General features: G+C 38.8%; 1 protein-coding gene across 2 annotated transcripts in view; it reads left to right on the top strand.

Moving 5' to 3' along the window:
• Nucleotides 1–27,377, top strand: part of LOC127452800 (neurobeachin-like protein 2) — an 88,558-nt gene that overhangs the window by 55,880 nt on the left and 5,301 nt on the right. For both annotated transcript variants that reach the window (XM_051718521.1, XM_051718522.1), the window contains exons 26-53: nucleotides 17–715; nucleotides 1,770–1,945; nucleotides 2,127–2,283; nucleotides 4,983–5,129; nucleotides 7,527–7,844; nucleotides 12,790–12,939; nucleotides 13,114–13,271; nucleotides 13,955–14,079; nucleotides 16,255–16,369; nucleotides 16,960–17,120; nucleotides 17,346–17,479; nucleotides 18,486–18,593; nucleotides 18,913–19,008; nucleotides 19,112–19,236; nucleotides 19,750–19,890; nucleotides 20,404–20,534; nucleotides 20,651–20,760; nucleotides 22,140–22,257; nucleotides 22,695–22,792; nucleotides 22,940–23,053; nucleotides 23,250–23,336; nucleotides 23,509–23,618; nucleotides 25,035–25,207; nucleotides 25,716–25,810; nucleotides 25,941–26,057; nucleotides 26,278–26,439; nucleotides 26,679–26,827; nucleotides 26,999–27,134. In XM_051718521.1, coding sequence (XP_051574481.1) covers nucleotides 17–715; nucleotides 1,770–1,945; nucleotides 2,127–2,283; nucleotides 4,983–5,129; nucleotides 7,527–7,844; nucleotides 12,790–12,939; nucleotides 13,114–13,271; nucleotides 13,955–14,079; nucleotides 16,255–16,369; nucleotides 16,960–17,120; nucleotides 17,346–17,479; nucleotides 18,486–18,593; nucleotides 18,913–19,008; nucleotides 19,112–19,236; nucleotides 19,750–19,890; nucleotides 20,404–20,534; nucleotides 20,651–20,760; nucleotides 22,140–22,257; nucleotides 22,695–22,792; nucleotides 22,940–23,053; nucleotides 23,250–23,336; nucleotides 23,509–23,618; nucleotides 25,035–25,207; nucleotides 25,716–25,810; nucleotides 25,941–26,057; nucleotides 26,278–26,439; nucleotides 26,679–26,827; nucleotides 26,999–27,134 — 4,410 coding nt within the window. The remainder of the gene's footprint in view (nucleotides 1–16; nucleotides 716–1,769; nucleotides 1,946–2,126; nucleotides 2,284–4,982; nucleotides 5,130–7,526; nucleotides 7,845–12,789; nucleotides 12,940–13,113; nucleotides 13,272–13,954; nucleotides 14,080–16,254; nucleotides 16,370–16,959; nucleotides 17,121–17,345; nucleotides 17,480–18,485; nucleotides 18,594–18,912; nucleotides 19,009–19,111; nucleotides 19,237–19,749; nucleotides 19,891–20,403; nucleotides 20,535–20,650; nucleotides 20,761–22,139; nucleotides 22,258–22,694; nucleotides 22,793–22,939; nucleotides 23,054–23,249; nucleotides 23,337–23,508; nucleotides 23,619–25,034; nucleotides 25,208–25,715; nucleotides 25,811–25,940; nucleotides 26,058–26,277; nucleotides 26,440–26,678; nucleotides 26,828–26,998; nucleotides 27,135–27,377) is intronic.

The raw sequence follows: 27,377 nt of genomic DNA, 5'->3' as shown, positions 1-27,377 counted from the left end.
TTTTTCATCCCTGTAGCTCTTCCATTTGATCTATTCCAATGAAGAGTATGTAAAGCAGCTCGCTCGTCAGCCTGGGTGGCAGGACGTTCTCACCAAACTCTACATCAAAGAATCGTACGAGTCTCGCGTTCTCAGCCAATCAAATTCCATATCCAGCCCCACCACCTCGCTGGACCCCGTTCTGTCCAGACCCGTCTTCCGTCGGGAGGACAGTGTGAGTGAAGACACCCGGCAGAACGTCTACATCTCCCTCAGTGCCCGCCACGAGGAGGAATACGAGGATGAGGGAGACGACACAGCTCAGGATGCATCTGAGGGCTACTCCGACCTCTCGCAGTCGCCCCCATCAACTGAGCATCTCAAGAATGACTCCCTCCACTTCAAGCCGTTTGACTCGGCAGAGCAAGGAAGTCGTTCGTCCACATTGTCCAGCACTTTGGACATTCCATCATCGTCCCGCCTGTTGGAGGAAGAGGAGAATGTGTATCAGCCGCTCTCGCCTTTCAGCTCACCCTTTGAGCTGGAACTTAGCATTCAGAAAGGACCTCAGACCCTTGCAGGAAGTCAGCCAGAGACCCCTTCTCCTCTGGAGCACAACAAAGCCTTCCCAGGGATGAGACCACGCAAGAGTTCCAGTTTGTCCAATGTTCTGGACGACACAAGCTACAGCACTGAACCACCTACAGACACCATCTCCAACACGTCCAACCCACAGGTACATACTCCACAGCCTGAGCCAGATGACAAAACAACAGACTGAGGACATAATTCCAAGACAAAATGACAAGCAAGGTTAAAAAAACATGTCAAAGTTAACAATGTGCCAGGTGTGCTGTTTACATCATTAAGAAGTCTTGGAATGAGGATGTTGTTTGTGTGCTGTATTCAAGGTTACATTTTGTGAATGTTTATTAGCAGTGTTTGCTAAGGAAAGCATCACGAGTGCACCCTTACAATTGCAGATATGGTCGACTGAAATGGGTGTTTCAATGGCGATACTGATATCTTGCAGGATGGCAAATGAACAAGGTTATCGGCTGATGCTGATAGTCGCAAAATGGCCAAATATTGGCTAAACAATTGCACTATTAGAGTGGTTGACCGATATGGGTTTTTCAATGGTCGATACCGATATCTATCAGGATGGCAACGAACAAGTTTATCGGCCGATGCCGATAATCGCAAAATGGACAAATACTATCCAAATTATTGCACTATTAGAGTAGTCAACCAATATGGGTTTTTCAATGGTCAATACCGATATCTAGCAGTATGGCAAGCGAACAAGGTTATCGGCCGATGCCGATAATCGCAAAATGGCCAAATATCAATATAATAAATATAGACAATATAATAGTCTATCACTACACTATTATTATTATTTACTTACTATATTTACTATTCACTAATATTATTTACAATAAAACCCTTAATTATTATGAATGAATGACACCTCAAACCATGCGACTTCGTTAAGGCGAGGTGTGGTTTTGCTTTACAAAGCACTTGGACTCAAGATTTTCACATGGTGGATGATAAAAAAGGTGAAGAAATCCTGTAGACTTTTCACTTGGGCCAGCTGGTTACTACCAAGCAATGATCCAGAACACCCTAGCAACCACATAGCAATAATTGCAGCAAGTTCTGCATGCACAGGCACCACTGAAATTGTCTTCTAGATATGTGAAAGTCTAGTTTTTAATCTTATAGTGCTATGAGTTATATTTTACAGTTCTAAGTTAAAATTGTCTCTCTATATCTCCTATAAGGCTCCAGAGGAGGAGTTATGTAATTTACTGACTAACATCGTGTTCTCTGTGCTGTGGAGTGGCACTGAGGGTTCTGAGGATGTGATATGGAGAGAAAGGGGGCAAGTCTTCTCTGTTCTCACCAAGCTTGGCTCATCTTGCCAGCTGGTGAGGCCACCTGATGACATCAAACGCAGGTCAGAAGCTCAGATTGAAGCACTAATGCTTTAGATCTTACTTGTCTGTCTGCCTGTCTGTCTGTACTTTAACTCTTAGGGTGTGCCTGTCTGATGCACTTGTGTAAGAGCAAGACATTCTGTTTCGGGGGTTACAGGGTTATGGTTGCATCATGTTTTTGTGTGTGTCTGTGTGTTCTAGTCTGTTGGAGATGATGCTGGAGTCGTCTCTGTCAGATTTAAGGGACTCACAGGGTGTGTCCCTACCATATGTGCCTTCTTTACTCCGCCTCCTTAGACTGCTCCAGGATTTCCTATTCGCAGAGGGCACTGACAATCAAACACTATGGAGTGAGAAGGTAGGGAATGGAATGGAATGGAATACTAGCATGTTACTTATTGAATACTGTGCAGTATACACTGTATACATCCTACTATTAAGTATAGTTGTATGTAAGACAGAATGCACTATGCAATGATTAACAGTTCAAACAGTACTATACTCATTTGTTGTCATATGATCTCAGTATGGATGTTAAGTGAGAGGCGTGAAGTAATAATATTTTTTAATAAAAACTTATTTTGCATTTTTGTTGTGTGATAAAATAAGTCAAGAAAGAGATTGTAGCTGAAATTGGAAAAAAAAATGCATCTAATATATTTCTGTTTCATTTGTCACACTGGAAATGAAAGGTCAAGTCATGTGCATTGTGTTGATGGATGCTCTGCTGTATGTTGTAGTAAAATGTAGCAGATAATCCTAGTATTCCATGCATACAGAAAATTTGCATACTGTGCGCATATACTATAAACTGCAGAAATAGTGAGAGTAGTACGGTAGTATGGTATTCCGAACATTGCCATCATTTGTGTTTTAACGCACACACTCCTATTCCTCTGACATAGTCTTTGACAAAAGAGGTTGGAGGAAAGTTTTAGACACTTGTGAAAATTGTTGTATAGTGAAGATGTTTTCAAAAATAATGCCATGAATAATTTTTATTTATCGATTAACTTCATACAAAGTGCAGTAAACGTAAAAAGCTAAATCAATATATGGTTAGGGCTGTCACGATTATGAAATTTGGCTCACGATTAATTGTAAAACAAATAATTGCGATTATGACAATTAATTGTCTGATTTAGGGCTGTGACGATTAATTGTCTCATTAAGGGCTTTCATCATTGTCATATAAATTGTCATATTTTTTAAGGTGTGCTTTTTTCTGCATGTATGCTTCATATACTTTAAGAAGTAATTTTTACAAATTTAACTTAGGTTAACTTAAATAAAATAGGAATAAACTAAATTATGATTTCCTTTTAAGGCTATAAAAACTTATGAATGACATGAAAAATAATGTATTAAAAATCAAAATACTCCTAAATACTTAAAATATGTCTCTCTTTTTGGAGAGACTTTAGTTCAACTTTAGTTGTGGTCAATTTAACATTTACACTTGAACTCATATATTTTATAATTTTTTAAATAAATTATAAAATATATTTTATTATTTATATTCTGTTTTTATTATATTATGCAATAGTAAAACATTTATTTCCTAATTTCTTCACTTTCACATGTTATTTTAATGCTCTGATTAAACCCACGTGCCCTTATTTGTCCTGAAGCAAAACCTTTGAAATTTCGTTTCATCATTTTATCACTCCACAGAAATAAAGTGTGCGTCTCCCCCTCTGTGTCTCTGTGTGTCATGAACACAGCGTGTATGAACCAGGAACATTTGCCATAATACGACTGTTTAAAGTGAAACCGGAGCGCTTTGCGTTCACTATCAAAGTTTATTGAGTTTGGCGCTAACCTCTGCTGACAGCACGCACAACAGAGTGCTTCACATGCTCTTCGGGACAGGAGCTGGTTGACCTCCTTAGTGCGGCTCAGTGATGCTCGGACTTGGAGTTAACTGAATGACACACAAATGCGCTGTTCATGGCGTTAATTTATACAGTATATTTGCTTTAAATTCCCTTATTTGGGCATGAAATTGAGATAGGAATTTGTATGCCCAGTAATTGCGGTTGTCTCAAATAACCAAATGAACAAATGACCAAATGTTATTTAATCATCGCGATAGGCCTATATATGGTGTGACCAGCCTGTGCCTTTAAAACTGCTCCAATTCTCCTAGGTGCACATGGACACAGTTTTTCTTGGTTGTTGGCAGATAGGATGTTCCAAGCTTCTTGGAGAACTTGCCACAGTTCTTCTATCTATTTAGTCTCAATTGCTTCTGTCTCTTTATGTAATCCCAAACTGATTCAATGATGTTGAGATCCGGGCTCTGTAGGGGCCATACCATCTGTTGTAGCACTCTTTGTTGTTCTTCTATTCTGTTCTATTTGCAAAAGGAATTTTTGGAAATCTAAAATGTATATTTCAGACTGACACACTGAAAGTAGAAGATATAAAATAACCATCTTAAAGATCACCTATTATGGTTTTTAAATGTGCATAATTTTGTTTTAAAGGTCTCATACAATAGATTTACATGCATCCTAGGTCAAAAAAGGCTTTAGTTTGATCATAATTTAAATTGCAGCATTACCTTTTTTTTTTCCAGTGTCAAAAACAACTCGTTCAATGATCCGTTCTAAAGGATTCATTCTAAACTCCTCCTTTCTGAGAGCCAACTCTGATTGGTCAGATGTCCCAGTCTGTTGTGATTGGTCTACCGCTTAGTGTAGTGTTTGAGGGTGGGTCAAAGCTGTTCGCGAGCAGCCAATGCGGGTTTTTTGTTACCAATTTTTTTGTAATACGTTGGTTAATACAAGTCTGGAATTACTAACAACTCGTCTCAGGTGTACAGAATCGGTTCTTTCTTTTGGGAGTCCATAACTCCATTTGTAGTGCACTGATTTTTGAAACTTTGCAGACTTTTTTACATTCACAAACAGCTATATAACACACTACATGAAAGGTAATATTTGAAAAACCATAATAGGTGCTCTTTAAGACAAATGTTTTTGTGAAACATCTGATGTGCTTAAGACTTTTGCACAGTACTGGACATCACATAAGCATCTGTGTTTATGGCAGATCTTTGAGGGGGTGGTGAATCTTTTGGACAGGCTGCAGGCGTGGCACACGACCCCTGGATCAGTAGGGGCCCCTGAACTCAAAGAGATGTCTCTTATTGGCCTGCGCATCATCACTGGATACATTCAGCAGCAGCAGAACCCACAGGTATACACACACACACACACACACACACACACACAAAGATTCACCAGGGATTCTAGGATTGTTATTTATGAAATTCTTGTTCTTTAAAGTCACCATGAATTCAAAATGGACAATTCTTATATTCTTATTGGATGTTGCTGTTTTTACTATAAACGGTATACTGTGCACATTATATATTTTTTTTAATGGTTTGCCCAACCTTCTCGCAACAAATTCTCTTCTCTGCTGACGTATGTCATGGCGGAGGGCTGGGCAATAAGGTTGACCAATAGCCAGACGAGTTTCAACCCCTCCCCTCCAGCCACCTGTCAATCACATGAACGATCGCAGCAATTAGCAAACAACATGGTGATCAGGTATATTTTATGTTGCTCCCCTCCCCATACCCTCTTCCCTATCTCCAAACTAAACTGTTTGCATGCTTGCTGGCTTGAATTTTTACATTTTGAAGGAAGAGGGATATTGGAGAATTTGCGTTTGTGTTGTGAGGACAAGTGGCTGGAGTTTATATATTTTTGTGCGGCTGGAGATTTCTTGGGATGTACAGTTCGAGTTAATGTTCTTTAATCATTATGTTTGGTGTATTGTGATTCAAAAATGTATATATTTTTTTACTCGCTTATTTCTCATTTATCTGTATTGGCACAACGGCTCCCATCTCATCATAGGCGTGTGTGTGTGTGGCTATAAACTAAAGCCTTTTTTCTCCCCGATTTTGGCATACCCAATTCCCAATGCACTCTAGGTCCTCGTGGTGGCGTAGTGACTCACCTCAATCCAGATGGCGGAGGACAAATCCCAGTTGCCTCCGCATCTGAGACCATCAATCCGCGTATCTTATCACGTGGCTTGTTAAGCGCATTACCGCGGAGACCTAGCGCGTGTGGAGGCTCACGCTATTCTCCGCGGGATCCATGTACAACTCACCATGTGCCCCACCGAGAGCGAGAACCACATTATAGCGACCACGAGGAGGTTAACCCAATGTGATTCTCCCCACCCTAGCAACCGGGCCAATTGGTTGCTTAGGAAGCCTGACTGGAGTCACTCAGCACGCCCTGGATTCGAACTTGTGACTCCAGGTGTGGTAGTCAGCGTCTTTACATGCTGAGCTACCCAGGCCCCCTAAACTAAAGCCTATTGACTATTTTTAAAAATGGGATGAGTCGTTCGACATGTCCTCCCCCCAATTCCTGTTTCAGTAGGAAATACGTCAAAACAGCAAATTGAACAGGGCTCTTCAAGGCACTTCAGTGCGACTTTAACATTTTTCTGCTGATTATGTGAGATGAACTAAATGATTATAACCACAACAATGTCAAACAAATGGAAATTAAAAGAAACTGTTACTGGAGACAATTTATATTCCCTTCTGCAGGTGGAGTGTTGAATATACACGCTGAGATTTTTTGCAGTCATATTCTGGATTATTAGATGTGTCTTTGGGGTTTTAAATAGCTTTTTTTGTAAATGTCTTCAGTTCATTCCAGTGGAGAGCAGATGTCCATATAAGGACAGATGTGTTTTTTTTTCATTCTCCTCCAGACTCACAAAGCCATCCCCACTCACATGCGATTATGTCAAACTGACTAAGGACTTACTTTGGGTCAGTCTGAGAACACACACTCCGGCCCTGTTGTTCTTTATCTAAACATGAACATGTTTGTATCATATAGGCAGGTTGTCAGCCTATACAATGCTAAGCTTGTGATTATTTCCTTCAATGTCAAGTGCTGTAATTCTGCAACTTCAACTGATGTTTGAAAAAAGACCCTTAATTTTGTTTAAGATGTGATATTGTAACTATACCATATTACAAAAATTAGCTGGCCATTAGCTTTTCTTACAGCCCATGAAGCTGGATGTTGCCTTAGTTTTTTTAAGCAAATATTAGTACCTCTGGCAAGTTATTTATTTAGCTGTTTTTCCCATGCATATTTTTACTTACATTTGGCGCTCGGACAGTGTTAATTTTGGACTATGACCATAAGGCTTGAGGAGGCATGAATATATTCATTGGAATGGTGCTTTGGATCAAAAAATGTATTAACCAACATAACTACGAAAGTGGCACAGTGGGTATTGCATGAACTCACAACATATGAAGAGCTGCTGTGCAAATAGGGACGCAGGTTTTAAACCGGTCTGCGTCATGTTCTTTATATACTTTATATATTAAAAGTGCAGAATTCTGAAAAAAAAAAATACTATATAATTTTCACAATACAAAGTGCATGTGTTTTTGTGTTCAGAAAATGTTTGTACATGGAAAAAAACATGAAACACAAATACCCCCCTAACCATTATATTTATATACAGAAAAAAAATATCTGTCTGTTGTCTTCCTCTCCCCTTCTCTCTGTCCATCTCTCTCTTCCCCTCCCTTTTCTCTCAAAGGTGTGTGAGATGGCATGTTTAAAGCTGCACAGTCTGCTACAGACTGTGTTAAGTCTGTCCTGGGAGGAGGTTTGTTTTCTGCTGGGTCGTCTTGGTGCACATCTTTGGCCTGCAAACTCGGGTTCTGACCCAAGCATCGAAGCTTTGCTGAGCCCATTGGTGCCCATCGTCCGTGCACTGCTGGACCAGCATGCAGATCGCACCACCCTTCAGAAGATGCTGCCCAACCTGCCCGCCACCAACGGCAGCCCCTCCTTCGCCCAAGATCTCCACAACTACTGCAGCACTGCAGAGTGGCAACATTTCAACCAGAACCACGTCAGTAAAACAACACAAACACCCCACTTAAAGGGATAGTTCACCCAAAAATGAATATTCTCTCAACATTTACTCACCCTCGTGCCATCCCAGATGTGTATGACTTTCTTTCTTCTGCTGAACACAAACATAGATTTTTAAATATCTCAGCTCTGTGGGTCCTCACAATGCAAGTGATTGGGTATAACATTTTTAAGCTCCAAAAGCACAAAAAGGCAGCATCAAAGTAATCCATATGAGTCCAGTGGTTTAATTCATGTCTTCAGATGTGATGAATTGGTGATATGATTGGTGTGGGTGAGAAACAGATCAATATTTAAGTCCTTTTTTACTATCAATCTCCACTTTCACTTTTACAATCTTCTTTTTTTGTTTATGGCAATTCACATTCTTTGTGCATATCGACACTTACTGGGCAGGGAGGAGAATTAATGGTAAAAACAGATTTAAATATTGACCTGTCTCTCACCCACACCTATCATATCTCTTCTGAAGACATTTATTTAACCACTGGAATCTTATGGATTACTTTTATGCTCCCTTTATGTGCTTTTTGGAGCTTCAAAGTTCTGGCCACCAATCACTTGGATTATGAGGGCCTACAGAGCTGAAATATCCTTCTAAAATCTTTGTTTGTGTTCAGCAGAAGAAAAAAAGTCATACACATCTTTGATGGCATGAGGGCGAGTAAAAGATGAGAGAATTTTCATTTTTGGGTGAAATATCCCTTTAAAGGAAAGGTTCACCCAAAAATAAAAAAATCTGTCATCCTCTACTCACCCTCATTTTGTGCCATACCTGTGTGATTTTCTTTCTTTCTTCTATGAAACACAAAAGGAGATGTTTAGCACAGTGGTAATGGTGCTCTGTTCCATACAATGCAAGTGGATGGTGACCAGGGACTTTGAAGTTCCAAATAGGATAGTAAAGCCCAAAGTATGCTTCAGTTTTGACATGAACGATGAGCGTCTGCGTACAGCTGAACGCTCACCTTTAAAAAAAAATGGGTGGTTGGCGTATGCGCGCTACGACTGCTATGAGATACTGGACTATTTCTCTTCAGGAGTTTTGACATAAAGATGTCGTTATAGTCCTTCAAACTCAAGTTATAAAAATGCAGGTATCTCCTGACCTCCTCACATACATGTCCTTGACATTCACATCCACTGTTGTTATTTTACATCTTCTTCTAGCACTTCTTCGAGACTGCAATGGCTCAGTGGTGAGTGTTGCCACCTTGTGGACCCACTAATTAGTGCAAATAATTCCAGGCGCATGCATGTTCTACGTGTTCAGTGTAGAAAAAATGCTGTGAGCGTTCAGTCCTCGAGCACTCCGCTGATGATGACATTTGCGTCACGCGTCCTGTGCGTCTGGCTGAAGGATACTTTGGTCTTAAGGCAACAAAAAAGCATAAAAGTACTCCATAAAACTTAAGCGCTGTATTCCAAGTCTTTTGAAGCCATCTGATAGCTTTGTGTGAGGAACAGACTGAAATTTAAAGGAATGTTCCATTGACTTCTATTGTAAGTGCCTCACTGTAACCCCGATTTTTGCTTTTGTTTTTTTAAGAAAAGGAGGGATGGGTCTAAATGAATTTTTGTGGTAATCAATATTATGCCACAAATGCTGTCAACTTAGCTTAACTTGTATTGAGCCCAGAATATTCTTTTAAGTCGTTATTCACTGAAAATCTTGCTTGACAGCATTAGTCACCATTCACTTTCATTGTACGGAAAAGAGCAACTTGGACATTCTTCTATTAACAAAAAAAAAAAAAAGAAAACTCCTTTTGTGCTCCATTAATAAAAGAAAGACATGTGGGTTTTGAAAGACATGAAGTTGAGTAAATGATGAAAGAACTTTCATTTTTGGGTGAATTATTCATTTAAGAGACATATCCTTCAACACAGTTAGACTGTTTACCTCACTGAGGCATTTATAAGTGTCAGTGCATATTACCTAAAAACTGCTTTTTTCTTACCTTTTTTGGATGCAGATAGACAAAAATAGATCTCTCTCTTCTCATTCTCTGTCAAACACAGGATAAGCTCATCATTTCACACACAGTTCAGTCCTGAAAGACTATATACCCCATTTTCTTTGAAATAACCTATGGCCTCATCCTCATTTAGAGTATACATTTACTTGCTCTCACTCGTTTCAGCTTTTCTCAAGTCATTTGACTGCCTTTACCAGAGGTCTAGTACCAGTGTTATAGACCCCAAAACATCATGAGTGAATAACTCACACTCTGGACGTGTGTTTGTTTTAATGTGAGGGCACTTTGACAGTTAATTCCCATCCATTGTAGTGATGAACTCTTTATTTAGACCCTGTAGAGATGAAAGCTGCTCATCCAGAGCCAATTCAGGATGGAAAAAGCCTGATTTATTCCCCACATCTCACAAATCCAAAACAAACCGTGTGTTTAAATTAAACAGACATCGTGATGGAGAGACCTGGAGAGGATTTGTGGACAAAGGAGTATGAGAGCATGTGCTTATAAATCTGCCCTGTTTTGAACTGTTTGTATATTCAAGTCACATGGTGTATTACCATACCTTGAATCTAGAAGTAAATCATGTTTTAATGCCATGCCCCAAGTGTACACTATATGGCCAAAAGTATGTGGACACCCTCTTCTAATTAACAGCTTTGGTTATTCCAGTAAAGTGATGGCAAATCGTAATGCTACAGCATACAATAACATTCTAGAGAATTGTGTGCTGCTTTGTGGCAACAGTTTGAGGAAGGTCCTTTTCTATTCGAGCATGGCAATGCCCCTGTACATAAAGCTAGATCCATAAAGAAATGGTTGAACTATAAACTTGAACCCAACTGAACACTGTAACAAAGTTCAGTGTAAAGGAGGAGGCGAGAACAGGCTTGACAATATAAATAATCTTTTAATAAAACAAAAAGACACAAACAAACACATGCAGGGCAGCTGCCGTATAAACTAAATATTTACGGCAGCCTCCGACCAGGAATAACTGATGGAATAAAAAAGCAGACTCACTTAATGACATCAATTAGCTCATGTTTTGCATGACCGGCTTCAATCCTTTCGACATATATGATGATGTTGGCATTTACACTCGTTTACATTTACGAGAGAGAAAAAAAAAAAACTTTTAAGCGGCTCTTCAGTATGAAACCGATCTAACGGTGCAGTTTTCAGGGTGCGTCGCCCGGTGCAAGTGTCAATATAAGATATTATAAGATATTAAAATTAATAAATGTCTATTTTTCCAGCCTGTTTATCACCCCTTATATATTTTAGATACATTTCCTATTTATTGTTATTTACACAGAGCAAATATAGTATTTATCAAATGTACTTTTATTATGTATCGTATTTTAATGGGGATTTAATTTATTACAGCTGACACTTACGTGAGCAAACAAGGTTTGAACATCAACCGTAACGAGATAAATACACAGCTTTTTAATACTTCTGTGTACAAATTTGAAGGCTGTTTATTGGATAGTACAGGTAAACGTCATATTATGCAACTACGCATTACTTTACAGAGAGCTTACGACCTACTAGTTAAGTCTTGCCTTGAGAACAAGTGGTGCAACCAAATTAAGCACTGAACAGTTACAAACTAACTAGTAGTTACTAAGCCCTTTAGTGTGAACTTTACGTTCCAACTTACGTGAGAACTTACAAACAACAACCCTGCCCGTGTGTGCAGCATCACGACCCGGCCCCGCCCCCCTTCCGGCCCCGCCTGCCGGCAGGTCATCCCCGCCTCTTCGGACCTGGGAGGGTGACAAGGGGAGGGAAAAACAACAACAACTAAAAAATGAGAGGGAAAGGCCAGCACGGAGCAACAGCGGGGGAGAGAGAGAGAAAAAAAAACATACTCGCCGGTTCTCTGATACACTGTAGCCTGGTCCTCGGCCACTCCTCCACCCTCTAGTGGACGACAGCTGCACCTCCCCGGGCAGGTTGGAGGCAGTTCTCCAGCCCCTGGCAGACGGAACTGCCCGCCGCGTTTTCGGTGGACAGTAGGGGTCTCCCCCACCCCTGGCAGTGGTTCTCCCGCCCCAGGGGGTCGGCCAGGAGCCCCTCCCTGCTCGCGGTTGGCAGTCCTCTCTTGACCCCGCCGCATTTTAGCGGCCAGTTGGGATCTCCTCTGCCTCTGGCAGTGGCCCTGACCGCTCCAGGCAGTTGGCTAGGAGCCCCTCCTCCCCTTGCGGTTGGCGTCCGTTCCTCCGCTCTCAGGTGGCCGTGCTCCTCCATCCCCCAGCGGATGGCCGTGGCTGCTCTGTTGAGGTAGATGGTAGTGGCAAGGACTCAACTACGGCGCATCCCTCTTCCTTCCCGTATTTCGGCACCAGAGTAACAAAGTTCAATGGAAAGGAGGAGGCGAGAACCAGCTTGACAATATAAATAATCTTTTAATAAAACAAAAAGACACAAACATAAACACATGCAGGGCAGCTGCCCGTAAATCTCTCTCTCTCGAACTGCCGCCTCCGGTCGCCTTTATCCCTTTCGAAGGCTTGATTAGCCTGATTAGGGGCCGGGTGTGCAGCATCACGAACCGGCCCCAACCTCCTGCCTGCCACAAACACCTTTAGGACATCCATGTTCCAACATCTAGTGGAAAGCCTTTCTAAAAGAGTGATAGCAGCAAAGTGAGGGATTAATGCCAATGGTTTTAAAAATCAGTACTGGATTTTTACTGGAATTACTGGAATAGCCAAACCCATTATACAGAAAGATGTGTCCACATACTTATACCACATATAGTGTATTTAGGTGCAAGAAGACGAAGTGAAAGAGTTGTGTGTGTTTTTAATGAACGTGTAAAATACAGATCAAATCAAATCTCAAATATGTATATAAATAGAGTGAATATTGCCTAATAATAGGCCTACCTAAGTAGAGATGATAATTTGAGATTTGCTCCATAATGTATTCCTTTAGGTGGAGCCCACTATGCAGCAATATGAGCTAGACACTTTTGGGAAGAGTCACGACCTGATGTCCAACTTTTGGAATTCCTGTTTTGATGACCTCATGAGCACTGCGCAGAGGAGAGACAAGGACCGCACCGAATGCAAAGCCAAGTTTCAGGTGTCTGTTAAACCCATTAATTCAAATACAGCTCAAACACTGGAATTATGAATTATGCAGGAATTATATTTCCACAATATTTCTGCAGAAGCTCAAAAATAACAAAGATGATTAGGACACAGACTACTTCATGCAGTTATAACACAGAAAGTGTTTGTGTTGTCGTTTTCATAGGAGCTCATAGTTGACCCATACCTAAAACGCATGCGTACTGAGAACAGCCGATTTCACAGCGTGCAGAAGATGAGTAACGGCCAGCAGGTGGTGGTATGGAGGCACTGGAAATCTCTCCGTAGGTTACTCAGCAGTGAGAGAGGAGCCTGGGCACTCAGGTCTGTGCTGGTTAAAATCAACCTCTAAATAGGATGTGTTGAAGTGTTATTTTTATTATTCTAACTTCCTTATTTATTTCCCATCATCGTCATTGTCTGTATGAGATTTTAATGAACTAATTGAGGATACAGTATTATGTTGAGATATGTATGTTATAGATATGCATAAGGGTGATTCCTAAGTTAGGGGAACTTTTGACTACTAGAAATCTTAAAAAATTAAACTTCTTCAATATAATGTGTGATGGTGTAGATTGTTGATTGTGTGTGATGGTAATTATACAGTACGTCATGGTAATGTCTTTCCAGTTTTTGGAGAAAAAAGTTGTATAATATTAGGATACAACAAGTTAGCTAGCATAATAAAGAGAAATTGGTTGTTTCTTAATTAACATTATCATATACTAACACATTTGGTAATGACACCTACTAAAGTTGTTCTTCAATCATGCTGTAAATATCTTACAATCAATAACATTTCTGATCTTCAAACTAAAATGCTAGTTGAGATTGTATTGGAAACAGTATTGAGGATGACAATTCTTTGTGATTCAGCTAAAAAATAAAAGTGAGCTGTGCAATGGCCTTTAATGAAGTTCAGTTGCATACGCTGATGCTGTATATTCAGATATGATATTGTAGTATGTGTGATGGTGGACTGAGGGGCAGTGTTTGTGTTTCAGGGTTCAGCCAGAGGTAAAATGGAAACTATCGAGTGCAGAGACGTACTCTAAGATGCGTCTGAAGCTGGTGCCCAACTACAACTTTGATTCCCACGCTGAGGCCAGTGCACTAAGAGATAACATGGGTTCGTATTGCTGGGGAGCATTTTTAGCCTGAATTACACACTAACAGATATTGCTAGACATCAGGTTCATTTACATTGAATTCATTTTCATTTGGTTGTAGTGTGTTGTAGGTATTTATTGTTAGCAGTAATGGTGGTGGTCGACCGATATGGGTTTTTCAATGGCCGACGCCGATATCTAGAGGGCAGGATGGCCGATATACAGTAAATACCTATTTAAATGCCGAAACATAATACAACTTAACAACAGGAAATCAGATATACACAAAATTTATAAAGTGAAACAAACGCTTATTTTATGCAATACTTACACAAATTTGCATACATTTGAAAAGGAAAAACCTTGAAAACAGAAAGTGTTGACTATCCATTGACAAATCTATTTTGGAACTGACACAAGGGAAAGTTAACACTTCTGTTTGCCGGCCAAGTGAACACGGTTATTGTCCAATGCCGATAATCAAAAAATGGCCAAATATCGGTGTAACGGGTTCAATGAAATGAGGAAGCAGGAGACGGCGATTCCAACTCAGGAATGTCACTTTTTATTTATACAAAATAAAACACGTTCACTTAGAGCACAACGGTGAAGCTTCAATTTAATGGCAGCAGCCAACACACGAAAAGTTTCTCTGCTGGGTTCTCTCTGCACACTCTGCGGACTGGCCCCTTTTATTACCCCCGTCTCTCACTGCGAACACAGAAACGAGCAATTACCAGCAATTCATCTCAGGTGAGAACCCTTACCGCTTACTCTCTTTCCAGACGAACGCTCCACCATGCTCTCGCCTCCACAGTCGGCCAATTATTTGGCCTGGCCAAAAATACCGGTCTATAAATAGTAATAATATAGTTAACAGTTGTTGGTTTTGAACCCTGCGGAATGCAATCCATAAGCTATCAACATTGTGCCCTTGAGCAAGACACTTAAAGGAGTATTCCAGGTTCAATGCAAGTTAAGCTCAATCGACAGCATTTGTGGCACAATATTGATTACCAGAAAAAATTTATTTTGACTTTTCTTTAAAAATAGCAAAAATGTGGGTTATAGTGAGGAACTTACAATGGAAGAGAATGGGGACAATTTTTGAACATTAAAATACTCACTCTTTCAAAAGTGTAGCCACAAGACATAAACAATATGCATGTTAACATTATTTTAGTGTGATAAAATCACTTACTAACCTTTTGTGTGTAGAGTTACAGCCAGTTTTACAACTTTGTTGCAATGACGATGTAATGTCTGCAAACCCTAAAACGACTGTAAAAATTATGATTTACACAAATTTATAGCTCAAATAATACACAAGTTTTAACAGAAGAATTAATGTAAGTGCTTTTATAAAATAATAAGCTTCATATTTCTGTCTTTAAAGGTGCTGTAATCGATTTTAGTGTTCTGAAGCTTCCACATGACTGAGCCTTTCAATTAGCCATGCCCCCTCGTTCCAAAACCCCCCCTCCAAAGATAAATTTGAGACCAAAACCAAGCAAAAGAGCAGCATTGTTTGTTTCTGTGGCTGTCAAATTCAATAGTGGCACAATAGCGCCCTCAACTGAAAAACATTATGAATCATAGCCTCAATGATCCACTTCAAATACAACACTATGAGAACGAGCAAAATGATTGACAGGTGAAAAAGGAGTATTGACAGGCGGTCCACAAACACATTTTTGTTTGCTGTTTACAAAGTCTACAGCTGTCACAGAGACTGGTTTTTTGCTTTCTTTTAAAGAAAAGGTGGACATGATTCAAAATAAATGTTTGTGGTAATCAACATTATGCCACAAATGCTGACGATTGAGTTTAACTTGTACTGAACCTGGAACATTCCTTTAATCTCAGGTTGATATAGGGGGATTGTTCATGTAATGACTGTACTGTTAGTTGATTTAGATAAAAGTATCAGTTAACAACTACTTACTAATTGATCGTTTTCTTTCTTATTATTAAAAAAAAAATAAGAGGGAGTAATATTCATATTGTCATATTGATGAAAACTTTAAATAATAAGGACATGCTTGCTTTTTTTTTTTTTTTTTCAAAAAAATACTTTTCAAAATCATTTTTGTCCACTTGATCTTGGCACTCACAGTCTTTGTTCTTACAATGTTAATGTTTATGTATTGAGTTTTTATTATTATTATTACTGTTATTATTTCTGTAATTGGCAGGAGCTGACAGCCCTCGCAGCTCGACTGAGCTTCCCCTCGCTGTTGCCAAGGAAGCCAAAGTTAGTGACATGGAGGATGATAAGCTAGAGGATGAGGACTTTGTTTTCCTTGACCAGTGAGTATCCTACTTTAAAACCTTAAACATTTAAGTTTTTTGTGTTTACAAAGTCATCTCTCACACCAAAGATTAAAGGTGAACTTAAAAATTTTTACACCTAAGGAAATGAATAGTATTTCTTTAGAAGGCTACCAATATTATATCAGTGTTTAGATTATTATACGTAAGGGCCCCGCTGTTTTTGAGATGTTGATGGTCTTTTAGCTCAAGAAATCGTTAATGAACAAAACATTAACACAAACTTACCTCAAACACTTTCCAGCGACTTTTTCCAGAGAACTTATGTTGCACACTGGTCAATCTCTTGTACCATCACATGCTTGCTCCAGAGCTGGTGGGGGCAGCAGAGATGCTAATGCTGTCATATTTGTTGTTTAGAGGAATCCTTCAAAGCCAGTGAAACGTAAACAAAATGTACTGCTTAGTGCACCTTTAAGAAATGATTCACTGTTTGAAGTTAACATTTCTTGGGGTTAATTAATTCATTCAGGTAACTTTCTTGCACAAAATTTAGTGAGAATCGTTTTGGTGGGCCAAAATAACTTTTGTCAGAATGTGTCTTAATCAGGGTGTGATTGTGTGTGCAGGGTGGAGGAGGGTGAGGAGGAGAGCCAGAAAGAGAAGCTGGTGCTCTCTGAGGAGTGTGAGCTCATCACCATTGTTGCCGTGGTACCAGGTCGTCTAGAGGTCACAACACACCACCTGTATTTCTATGATGGCAACAGTGAAAAAGAGGAGACAGAGGAAGGTGTGTGTTACAGCAGAGTGACAACTTGCACCCAATGTGATGTGACATTTGTCATCATATTTTGTTATTTAACTCCAAAATTTGTAACGTTGTCAAGGTGTATATTGTGCCGTGTTAACTGTTTGTCTCATTGATCCTCCATTCAATCTTATTATAATTCATGTGTAAGGATGTGATATGATTTTCGATTGTGACAAATTTTGCTCTGGACCGCTTGTCCTGCAGGTATAGGGTTTGATTTCAAGAGGCCTTTGTCACAGCTCAGGGAGGTTCATCTGAGGCGCTACAACCTACGGAGATCAGCACTCGAGCTGTTCTTCATTGACCAGGCACACTACTTCGTCAACTTCAGGAAGGGGGTGAGCTAGATTGATTCAAACTGTTGCACTGTTAGAGAAGCTACCATTCTTCACACTTAAAGGAGAAGTGTGTAAATTTTGCACAACTAGCAGCACCAAAGGAAATTGCAGAAATAAACTCAGTTTTCAAACAGATTTCCTGAACACTCCCTTGTCTGCCATTGAATGGCCCTTTCACCAAACAGATAGTTCTACCCCACGCTCAAGTCATTGGTTGTGCCAGTGTTACTCTTAAAGGGATGGTTCACCCAAAAATGAAAATTCCCTCATCATTTACTCACCCTCATTACATCCCAGATGTGTATGACTTTCTTTCTTCTGCAGAACACAAACAAAGATTTTTAGAAGAACATCTCAGCTCTGTTGTTCTATACAATGCAAGTGAATGGTGGCCAGAACTAAGAAGCTCCAAAAAAGGACATAAAGGCAGCATAAAAATAATCCATATGGCTGCAGTGGTTAAATCCAGTCTTCTGAAGTGATATGAAAGGTGTTGGTGAGAAACAGATCAATATTTAAGTCCTTTTTACTATAAATTCTCCTCCCTGCCCAGTAGGTGGCGATATGCACGAAGAATGCAAATCGGCAAAAAAGCAAAAGAAGAATGTGAAAGTGGAGATTAATAGTAAAAAAAGGGCTTAAATATTGATCTGTTTCACACCCACACCTATCATATTGCTTCAGAAGACATGGATTTAACCATTGGAGTCTTTTATGCTGCCTTTATGTGCTTTTTGTTTGACCTTCAAAGTTCTGGCCACCATTCACTTGCACCACAGAGCTGAAATATTCTGCAGAAGAAAGAATGTCATACACATCTTAGATGGCATGAGGGTGAGTAAATAATAAGATCATTTTCATTATTGGGTGAACTATTCCTTTAAGCTAGATAAGAGACAGAAAAAAAAAAAACATAGGAAAAATTACACGCTTTACCTTTAACATTGATTCTGAAGTCTTAGTATGTGTTTATAGTATATGTGTGTGTTCGTGGCTTCTACCATAGGTGCGGAACAAGGTCTACTCCAGGATCCTGGGTCTCCGACCACCCAACCTGTTCTACTTTGGATCTCGCTCTCCTCAGGAGCTCTTGAAAGCCTCCAACCTTACTCATGTACGTCAGATATAAAACAAAACACATAGCCCACTATTTTCCTTTGTTTTGGTGAATTAAAGAGAAAATGCTCACAAATATAACATGGAAAGCCTTTGGTTAGTGCACAGTCCAGATATGTAGTGTCTTGGTACTCATAAGGAATATGCTGGTTTAAATCTGGCCTGGTTTGTGTCTTGATCCCATTTCTAATCTCTCTCTCTCTTTCTCCATGATTTTCCTGTCTCTATCAATAAAATAAGTGATAAAGCCCAACAAATACAAAATGTGCAAATGTATCATGTGTTTATGAATGTCCTCATTTGTGTTTCTGTTGCAGAGATGGGTTTGCAGAGAGATCTCCAATTTTGAGTATCTGATGCAGCTCAACACCATTGCTGGTCGCACATACAACGATTTATCGCAGTACCCAGTGGTGAGTGAACACAGAGCTGGTGTTTAGTTGACAGGGGTTACTGGATAAGTTCTTTTTTTCTTCATTTTCTGTATATTCATGGCCCATAAATGTGTGTTTTCAGTTCCCTTGGGTGTTGTGTGACTACACATCTCAGGAATTGGATCTGGATGACGCAGCAGTCTTCAGAGATCTGTCCAAACCCATCGGTGTTGTCAACTCTCGCCATGCACAGAACGTCAGGGAGAAGTGAGACCTGCAGAATTCAATTTTCAGATTATGCTAAGCTGCTTGTGATCAAAAAATAACTTGTTAAAGGGATAGTTCACCCAAAAATGATAATTTTATCATTGTTACTCACCCTAATGTCACTCCAAACCTGTAAGAATTTCTTACTTCTGTGGAACACAAAGAAAAAAATTTTTAAATCTTCTCACAGCTTGTTGCAATACACTAAACAGTGACTCCAGGCTGTCAAGAAAGTCATACGGGTTTGGAGAAATGTTAGGGTGAGCAAATAATGACAGAATTGTCCTTTTTGGGTGAATTATCCCTTCAAACCAAAATAACAAAATTTTTACAAATGGGGAATAATACCTAAAGCTGATATCAACATGATTCATTAATCACTATTTCATTGAAATTATTATTTTGTAATTGTCATTTATAGTTTATAAGAGTCAGATCTTTTATGAATAAAGTTTGTTATGTTGAATGTTGTGTCTTTCATCTGATTGGCTGAATGTGTTGTTGTTTGATCAGGTATGAGAGTTTTGAGGACCCCACAGGCACTATTGATAAGTTCCACTATGGCACACACTACTCTAATGCTGCCGGTGTCATGCACTACATGATCCGCACCGAGCCTTTCACCTCATTACATATACAGCTCCAGAGTGGCAAGTAAGTCTCAAACACACATACAAGTACAGAGTGAAATTATACCAGGATTGTTTGGGTTTTGTACTTTTTATAAAGCATACATTTATTAATATTTTACCTAAACTTTAAAATATGCTGATAATTTTTATTATATTTTATTTAGTTTATTAATGTATGAATTTTTAATAGTGGATTTTTTCTTTTGCTGTTGGAATATTTGCTATGGACTCCTATGTGCCTCTATAAATGATTACCCCACTGTAGTTTACATCCGTGATCCAAACCAGAAATGTGAAAAGGTCTTTATTGTAAAGAAAATGACATGTTTGTTGGCATCCCTTTTTGATCTGAAAATGCCATCAGTGCCACGAGTGTGTATATAATGCAAATGCATTGCCGTTTAATCTAGGATCAACCACTAGGTTGCAGTGTTGTGTACCTGATGGTTTTCAAGTGGTAACGCACAGTACGTTTTCAGGTGTAAGTCTATTGGGCTGCTCTTATTTGTGTGATTGTGCGTGTATGTGTGTGTAGGTTTGATTGTGCTGATAGGCAGTTTCATTCGGTGGCAGCAGCATGGCAGGCCCGCATGGAGAGTCCAGCAGATGTGAAGGAGCTCATCCCAGAGTTCTTCTACTTCCCAGAGTTCCTGCAGAACATGAATGGTCAGTATGCCTCTATGAAGCTTTTCTATAAGTTCAAGCTTTTCTTAATGAAAACCATGCTGCCGCTGAATTATGTTTAGTGCATTGTTGCCTATGTGATGTGTGTGCATGTGCAGGGTTTGATCTGGGCTGCCTGCAGATGAATCAGGACATGGTGAACGATGTGTTGCTTCCACCCTGGGCATCTTCACGTGAAGATTTTATCAGAAAACACCGCAAAGCCTTGGTAATGGAATGCACACTATGCACAATTACAATGCACTTAAATATTGTTGAGTGTTTCTTACACAGTTCTGTTTTTCATTAATTCATAATTGGTCCTAACATACTAAACAGAATAATACTAATTTTGCTAACATTTGTAAAAATAAATAAATACAAATTAAAAATTGTAACACTTTCTATGAAGCATGTATTTATAATGCATCAGAAGGGTGTTCACAATGCCTTATAATAAACCTTATAATATGTTGTTTTGTCTCATAAATTATTATAACAACAGTTATAATATGATATAATACTTACCTATTTGTGGTTATATCTTTTAAGATTACGATGCATTTAACACACGATGAAACCTGTATTTATTATGCATTATAAGGGTATTCTTAACGCATTATAATGTATGCATAATCATTATAAACATTCTTGTGACTTTGTACATTCTCAGAACGCAAATGAGTAAATATCCATAATTTACAGTGCCAGTGCCTAGCCTTTAGTAGAGCTGTTACTGCTGTTAGCTGTTATTTTTTAGTGTTTCCTCTGAGGTCAGTGTTCATTTTAATGTGATCAAGTTTAAGCTGACAACTCTTTAACATCTGAAATAATGTTATGTGGTGCTGTTGATTTTATGAAATATTTTATTTCCTAAGTATTACAATAAAAATGTTCAAAGCAAATGTGTCTTACAACCACTTCAAAATATCTTATGTCTGTTTAAAAGAAGACCTACTCTAGCTTTTATTACTTTATTTAAAGCAGACAAAGACCACTTATAAATGATTATGACCATATTGTGAAGCCTTTTGGATGTTTACAAGAAGACATTGCATATGCCATTTGACTTAAAGCGGTAAAAGACCACTCATAAGTTGTAGGAAGATATTGTGCAGGTTTTGATCTTAAATAAACAATGTTAAAATATGAGACCTATAATACATTCTAACTTAAAATAATTGTGGATAAACCGTGATGTTGATCGTGTGTTATAATGCATTGTAATCTTAAAAGTTATAACCATAAACAGCCAAGTATTATATTATATTATAACTGTTGTTACAATTATTCATGAGACAATACAAGATATTATAAGGTGATTATGCATAGACTATAATGCGTTAAGAATGCCCTTATAATGCATTATAAATACAGGCTCCACATTTTTTTTTTTTGTCTTTTTTTTAATTACTACATTTTCAACAATAAAACTCTTTTGTGAATGTGTACATTTTCATGCAACATCCAGTCAGTGAAACAGATGTTAAGTCAGTAACCAATTAATTAATTTATTAAATTGAAGAAAACTGAGTCTTCTGAGTCTTTTTGACTGATTCATTAAAAGAGCCACTCTCCATATGTATATATGTGCATGTGTGTTTAAAGGAGAGTGAGCATGTGTCGGCTCACCTGCACAAGTGGATAGATCTTATATTTGGTTATAAGCAGCGAGGACCAGAAGCAGTGGAGGCTCTCAATGTCTTCTACTACTGCACCTATGAAGGTAAAAGACTACTGACCTCTTTACAGAGACACTTAAAACCTAAAAAAGTGTGTCATTTTTTTCAATATTAAAATACTTTCTCCTATTCCAGTTTAATATGCAGAGCCATTCTGTGGTTGATTCCTCCAGAAATTGTAAACGTGTACTCTGTGGTGCAATCAAAACATTGCTCTTTTTATTTGAACATCCCGACCAGTCCAACATAGTAACATTGGTTCATCCGATAGCTTGAGTTTGGGGTGGGCTGTCTGTCTGAATGTTCAGAAAAACATCTCATTATTCTTGCATTTCCATTTGGTGGCGCAGAGATTTACACACCTCACTTTTAACATACCAAAAATGAAATTGCATAAATTGTTGAACATTCTTAAAGTAATATTGGCTTGAACTTGTTGCTGCATGGAGAAAAAGACTGAATGTTTCGTCTTGATTCTCAGGTGCAGTGGATCTGGATGCCATAGCTAATGAGACAGAGCGGAAGGCTCTGGAGGGCATCATCAGCAACTTTGGCCAGACGCCCTGTCAGCTTCTTAAGGTGGGATCTCGAATAGATTTCTAATCAGCATCCATTGCATGTTTCCTCTTAGAGAGGAAGCGGTTATTGTGTACCTGTGATGTTGCAATGCATTGCAGGTAAAATGGCACAACTAAATTAAAACCTCTCTGTCTCTGTATTGTTTAGGAGCCCCACCCTCCCCGTATGTCAGCAGAGAACGCATTCAGGCGGCAGGCCCGTCTCGACCTACTGCCCCCCAACCTTTTTGATCAACTTAATAAACTCAGATCTTTCAAGGAGGTAAGGTCTTTTTTATCAACGTATTGAATTATTTTTGTTTTGGACCATTATTGGAACTGAATTATGTGCCGTTTTTGAGTACTTCAAACTGATGGATTGAATTGGATTGTGAAGAAACTTGCTACAGTATCTGTGAAATCATGATTGTTGTGATTGTTTTTCATGCTTTTATTTGTATCTGGATTGGTTTGTGTAGGTGGTGAGTGATGGTCTGCCATTAGTGCAAGCCGTGGTTCCCAGAAATCAAACCCGCTCATTTATTATCCCAGGCTCTGATATACTGGTAAGTTTTGTTCGATTTTCCATACAGCACATATTACTAGTATCTGAAGACGACCAGAACTAATCACACAGACAGAACATCATATGCATGTTGCAGAGCAGATGTAGACATGTGAATCAGATTTAATAAATGGACTTCATAACCTAAGACATTTGTCCTGTTTCTAATGAAGGTTACAGTGAATGCTAATGGAATGATAGGCACTCATAGCTGGCTGCCATATGACAAGAACATAGCTAATTACTTCACCTTTACCAGAGACCCCACTGTGAGCAATCCAAAGTAAGTTTCAACACAAAAAAAAAAAATATGTATTGTTTTCCGTTAAGAATATCTATAAACACATGTATAAGCACAAATTGTATAATCATGCACAGAGACCTTTTTGACAGTGATGTCATTGTTTTGAAGGCAAGAGGTTTTGATTAGGCAGAAAGTTGTGTAATGGTGACAACATGGGTCCATGGACAAACAAGCAAAGGCTTTATAGTAATATATAAACAGCAGTCCTTCAAATTTCAGCTCTGGTGGTTTGGCTGTTTTATTCTCTATGAATGTTTTTCAGTAAAATCAAGTATTTTATAGTTACAGCTAGTTTGTTGCCAAGCATTTCTTGTTATTTATGAGCTGTCTGCTGAAAAACAAAATATTGATCTATTTCAAATGTTCTCCTGTTGTTTTTGCTTGACAAAATCTGATTGTTGGTTGGACAAATACTCTCAAGATATGTCTCATATTTCACCCCAAAATCAAAAGAAGAAAATTAGAAACTATGATTTGCATTGAGAAAATGCTAAATCTATTTTTATCATCTCTTCAGTTACTCTAATGCGGAAAAAATAGTTCTTGCTACTGTAATGCGAAAAAATTGCAAACTTGATACGGTAATGCAAAAAATAGCATTTTTGCTTCTGAAATCATTTTTGTGATGTGAAAAAAATCTCATTCTCATTAGTTATCCAAAAAAAAAAAAAAAATATATATATATATATATTTATTTTCATTGTATTTATATTTACTGTAATACAAAAAAAAATTCTCATTACTTTAATGTGAAAACCTTTTATACTTGTTACTGCAATGCCACAAAATATCATTCTCATTACTGTAATATGAACTGCATACTCATTAATGTAATGCGAAAACATGTCATTATTATTGTAATGCGAAAAAATCTCATTCTCATGACTGTAATGTGAAAACATTTTATACTTGTTACTGCAATGCCACAAAATCTCATTCTTATTACTGTAATATGAAAAAGTTTTATACACAATTCTGTAATGCCTCAATCTCATTCTCATGACTGTAATGTGAAAAAGTGTTATACTTGTTACTGTAATGTGAAAAAATCACATTCTCTTTACTGTTTGGAAAAGTTTTATACTCCTTAATGAAATAATTCCTTTCTCAAATCTTATTCTAATTACTGTAATGTGAAAAAGTGTTATACTTGTTACTTCATTACTTTAATGTGAAAAAGTTTTGCACTCGCTATTATGATGCAAAAAATCTCATTCTAATTAATGTAATAAAAACACACTGTCACATTGAGAGACACATTGTTTGTAAAAGACACAATAGGAAAAAATGTATTTCTTTATTAAAGTAAACAAAATGACTTCAGATGGTCTCCCACTGTTTTTATTTATCAAGTCCTGATTGTTGATACTAACATTTTGTTTGATCTGTTTTTAGGACTCAACGGTTCCTAAGCGGGCCGTTCTCCCCAGGGGTGGACATTGGGTCCCAGGTGCTGGTGGTGTCCAGTGACGGGCGTCTGCTGTTCAGTGGGGGGCACTGGGACTGCAGTCTCCGGGTCACTATGTTAGGCAAGGCCAAGCTGGTGGGGAGGATCTGTCGTCACATAGGTGAGAGACGTCTGTCTGACACAGACGTATTAAAATAGATTGACAAAGCCAAGAGGTAGCTGCAGGAATATGAATGTGCTTGTGGTGTGAAAAGAGTTGAGCTAAATCCAAAATAAAATGAGCTGCTGTCAAATAAATCAGAGAGATGTTTATTGAATTGAAAGTTGCTAAAACTGAAGCAAAATTGGTATTGACAGACAAGCTGTTTCAGCAAGCAAAAGTATCAGGCGTTCTGAAAATGCTGCCAATGAACAGCTCCCACTTGGAAGATGTATAGTTTGGAACTCTTTTGAAGATGGGATTGTGCAGAATGCCTGATTTTCCACAGTCATGGAATACATAGAAATATTAGGGAATTAGAAATTATTATTTGCAGGCCTGGAAGTCACAGAAATGTATAGTCTTTAAAAAACATTATACATTTTTTGGTTTGGAAACACTATATATTTCATATAATTTTGAATAAATGTCATGAAGGCTATTTAATGTGCATTTCTTTGTTATATAGATGTTGTGACATGTCTGGCTTTGGACCTCTGTGGTATCTACCTCATCTCTGGCTCCCGGGACACCACCTGCATGGTGTGGCAAGTCCTACAACAGGTTTGCTCCAAGTCTGTTAGTTCAGACTTTACAGTATTAATAACTGTATATCAGTAACTGTGAGTGTGTATGATTATGTAATAAATCTAGCGATTGTATCAGAGTATAATGTTTTTTCTTTTACCTGTAGGGTGGTTTCTCTAGTGGTCTGTCTCCACGGCCAGTGCAGGTGCTTAGTGGACATGATCAGGAGGTCACATGTGTCGCCATCAGCACTGAGTTGGACATGGCAATCTCAGGGTCAAAGGTCAGTCTAAATCAGAATCAACCAACTTCTTGTTAAACTTCCAGTAGGCTGATTGGTTGAATTTTATTGCATTGCCATCAGAGGTTTCTCTTCCCATTTCTTCACTCTTTTTGTCATATAGTAATGGATCATGAATTGCATGGTTTCAGGATTCGAACATGCAACCTTTTGGTTATGAGCCCTGATCTTTACTCTCTATCGCTTTCTTTCTAATGCTCAGGATGGCACAGTAATCGTACACAGTGTGCGTCGTGGGCAGTACCTGCGGACGCTGCGACCGCCCTGTGAGAGCTGCATTCTTGCCCCTGTGGCACAACTGGAGGTTGGCATGGAAGGTCACATAGTGGCACAGACAGTTATGGAGGGGCGCTCTGCTGGAAAGGTGCTGATTGACTGCGGTCACTAAACACTTTCTACTGGCTAAATGAAAACGGATCATTTTAAAAAGAGATATAATTCTGAAAGTGACGGTGAATAATCTCACGAAAAAGTGTAAAAGAGGAAATATCTTGCACATATCATATTCACATACTGCTCTTTTGCATGCAGTAATATAGTTTGGGATTTGTCACAGTTTTTCTATGTAGATCCATTAATGTATTTATGATTTACTGTCTGTAGGAGAAGTATGCACTGCACGTGTATTCTGTAAATGGCACTCTACTTGCATCTGTAACCTTGGATGAGAAGGTCTCAGCATTGCACCTGGTGCCTGATTACCTCATTGTGGGCACACAACAGGGAAACCTCCACATTCGAGACTTATACAGGTAAATACACAAATAACAGATTAGATTGACCTGCATGATCATTCTGTATTCTTTGGCTTTTCTTAATCATTGTAGTACAAGCTTTCTTGATCAATCCATTGTCATCTCAGTAAATCTTTAGCAGCTGTGACCATGTTGACTGCTCATTCCCAAGTGTCTGTTTGTGTGCAGCTTGAACCTAGCTGTGGCACCCTTGGCCCTGAAGGTCCCTGTGTGCTGTGTGTCTGTCACTAAAGAGAGCAGTCATATTCTGGTGGGTCTGGAGGATGGCAAACTCATCGTGGTAGGAGCAGGAAAACCCGAGGAGGTGAGTGAATGAGAGAAAGGCTGCGTCCAAAAGCTGAAAAATGCTGCCTTCGTAGGCTGTAGGAAGGCATCAAGGCATGTCCATTGCATCACATCCAGACTACTTGGCTTCATAGAGCCAGGCAACATAGATCCAGGCTTCGCTGACTTTGATATCCCAAACTCCAGCATGCGTTTTAGTGGTTGATTGAAAGAATAAACGTGACCTCTAATAAAGTGGGTGAAAGAAGTAATTGGTTTATAA

This window comes from Myxocyprinus asiaticus, chromosome 15 (genome assembly GCF_019703515.2).
Source record: "Myxocyprinus asiaticus isolate MX2 ecotype Aquarium Trade chromosome 15, UBuf_Myxa_2, whole genome shotgun sequence".
Taxonomy (NCBI): domain Eukaryota; kingdom Metazoa; phylum Chordata; class Actinopteri; order Cypriniformes; family Catostomidae; genus Myxocyprinus; species Myxocyprinus asiaticus.
Note: the sequence above shows the minus strand (reverse complement) of the source record. Positions and strands in the feature narration are given on the sequence as shown.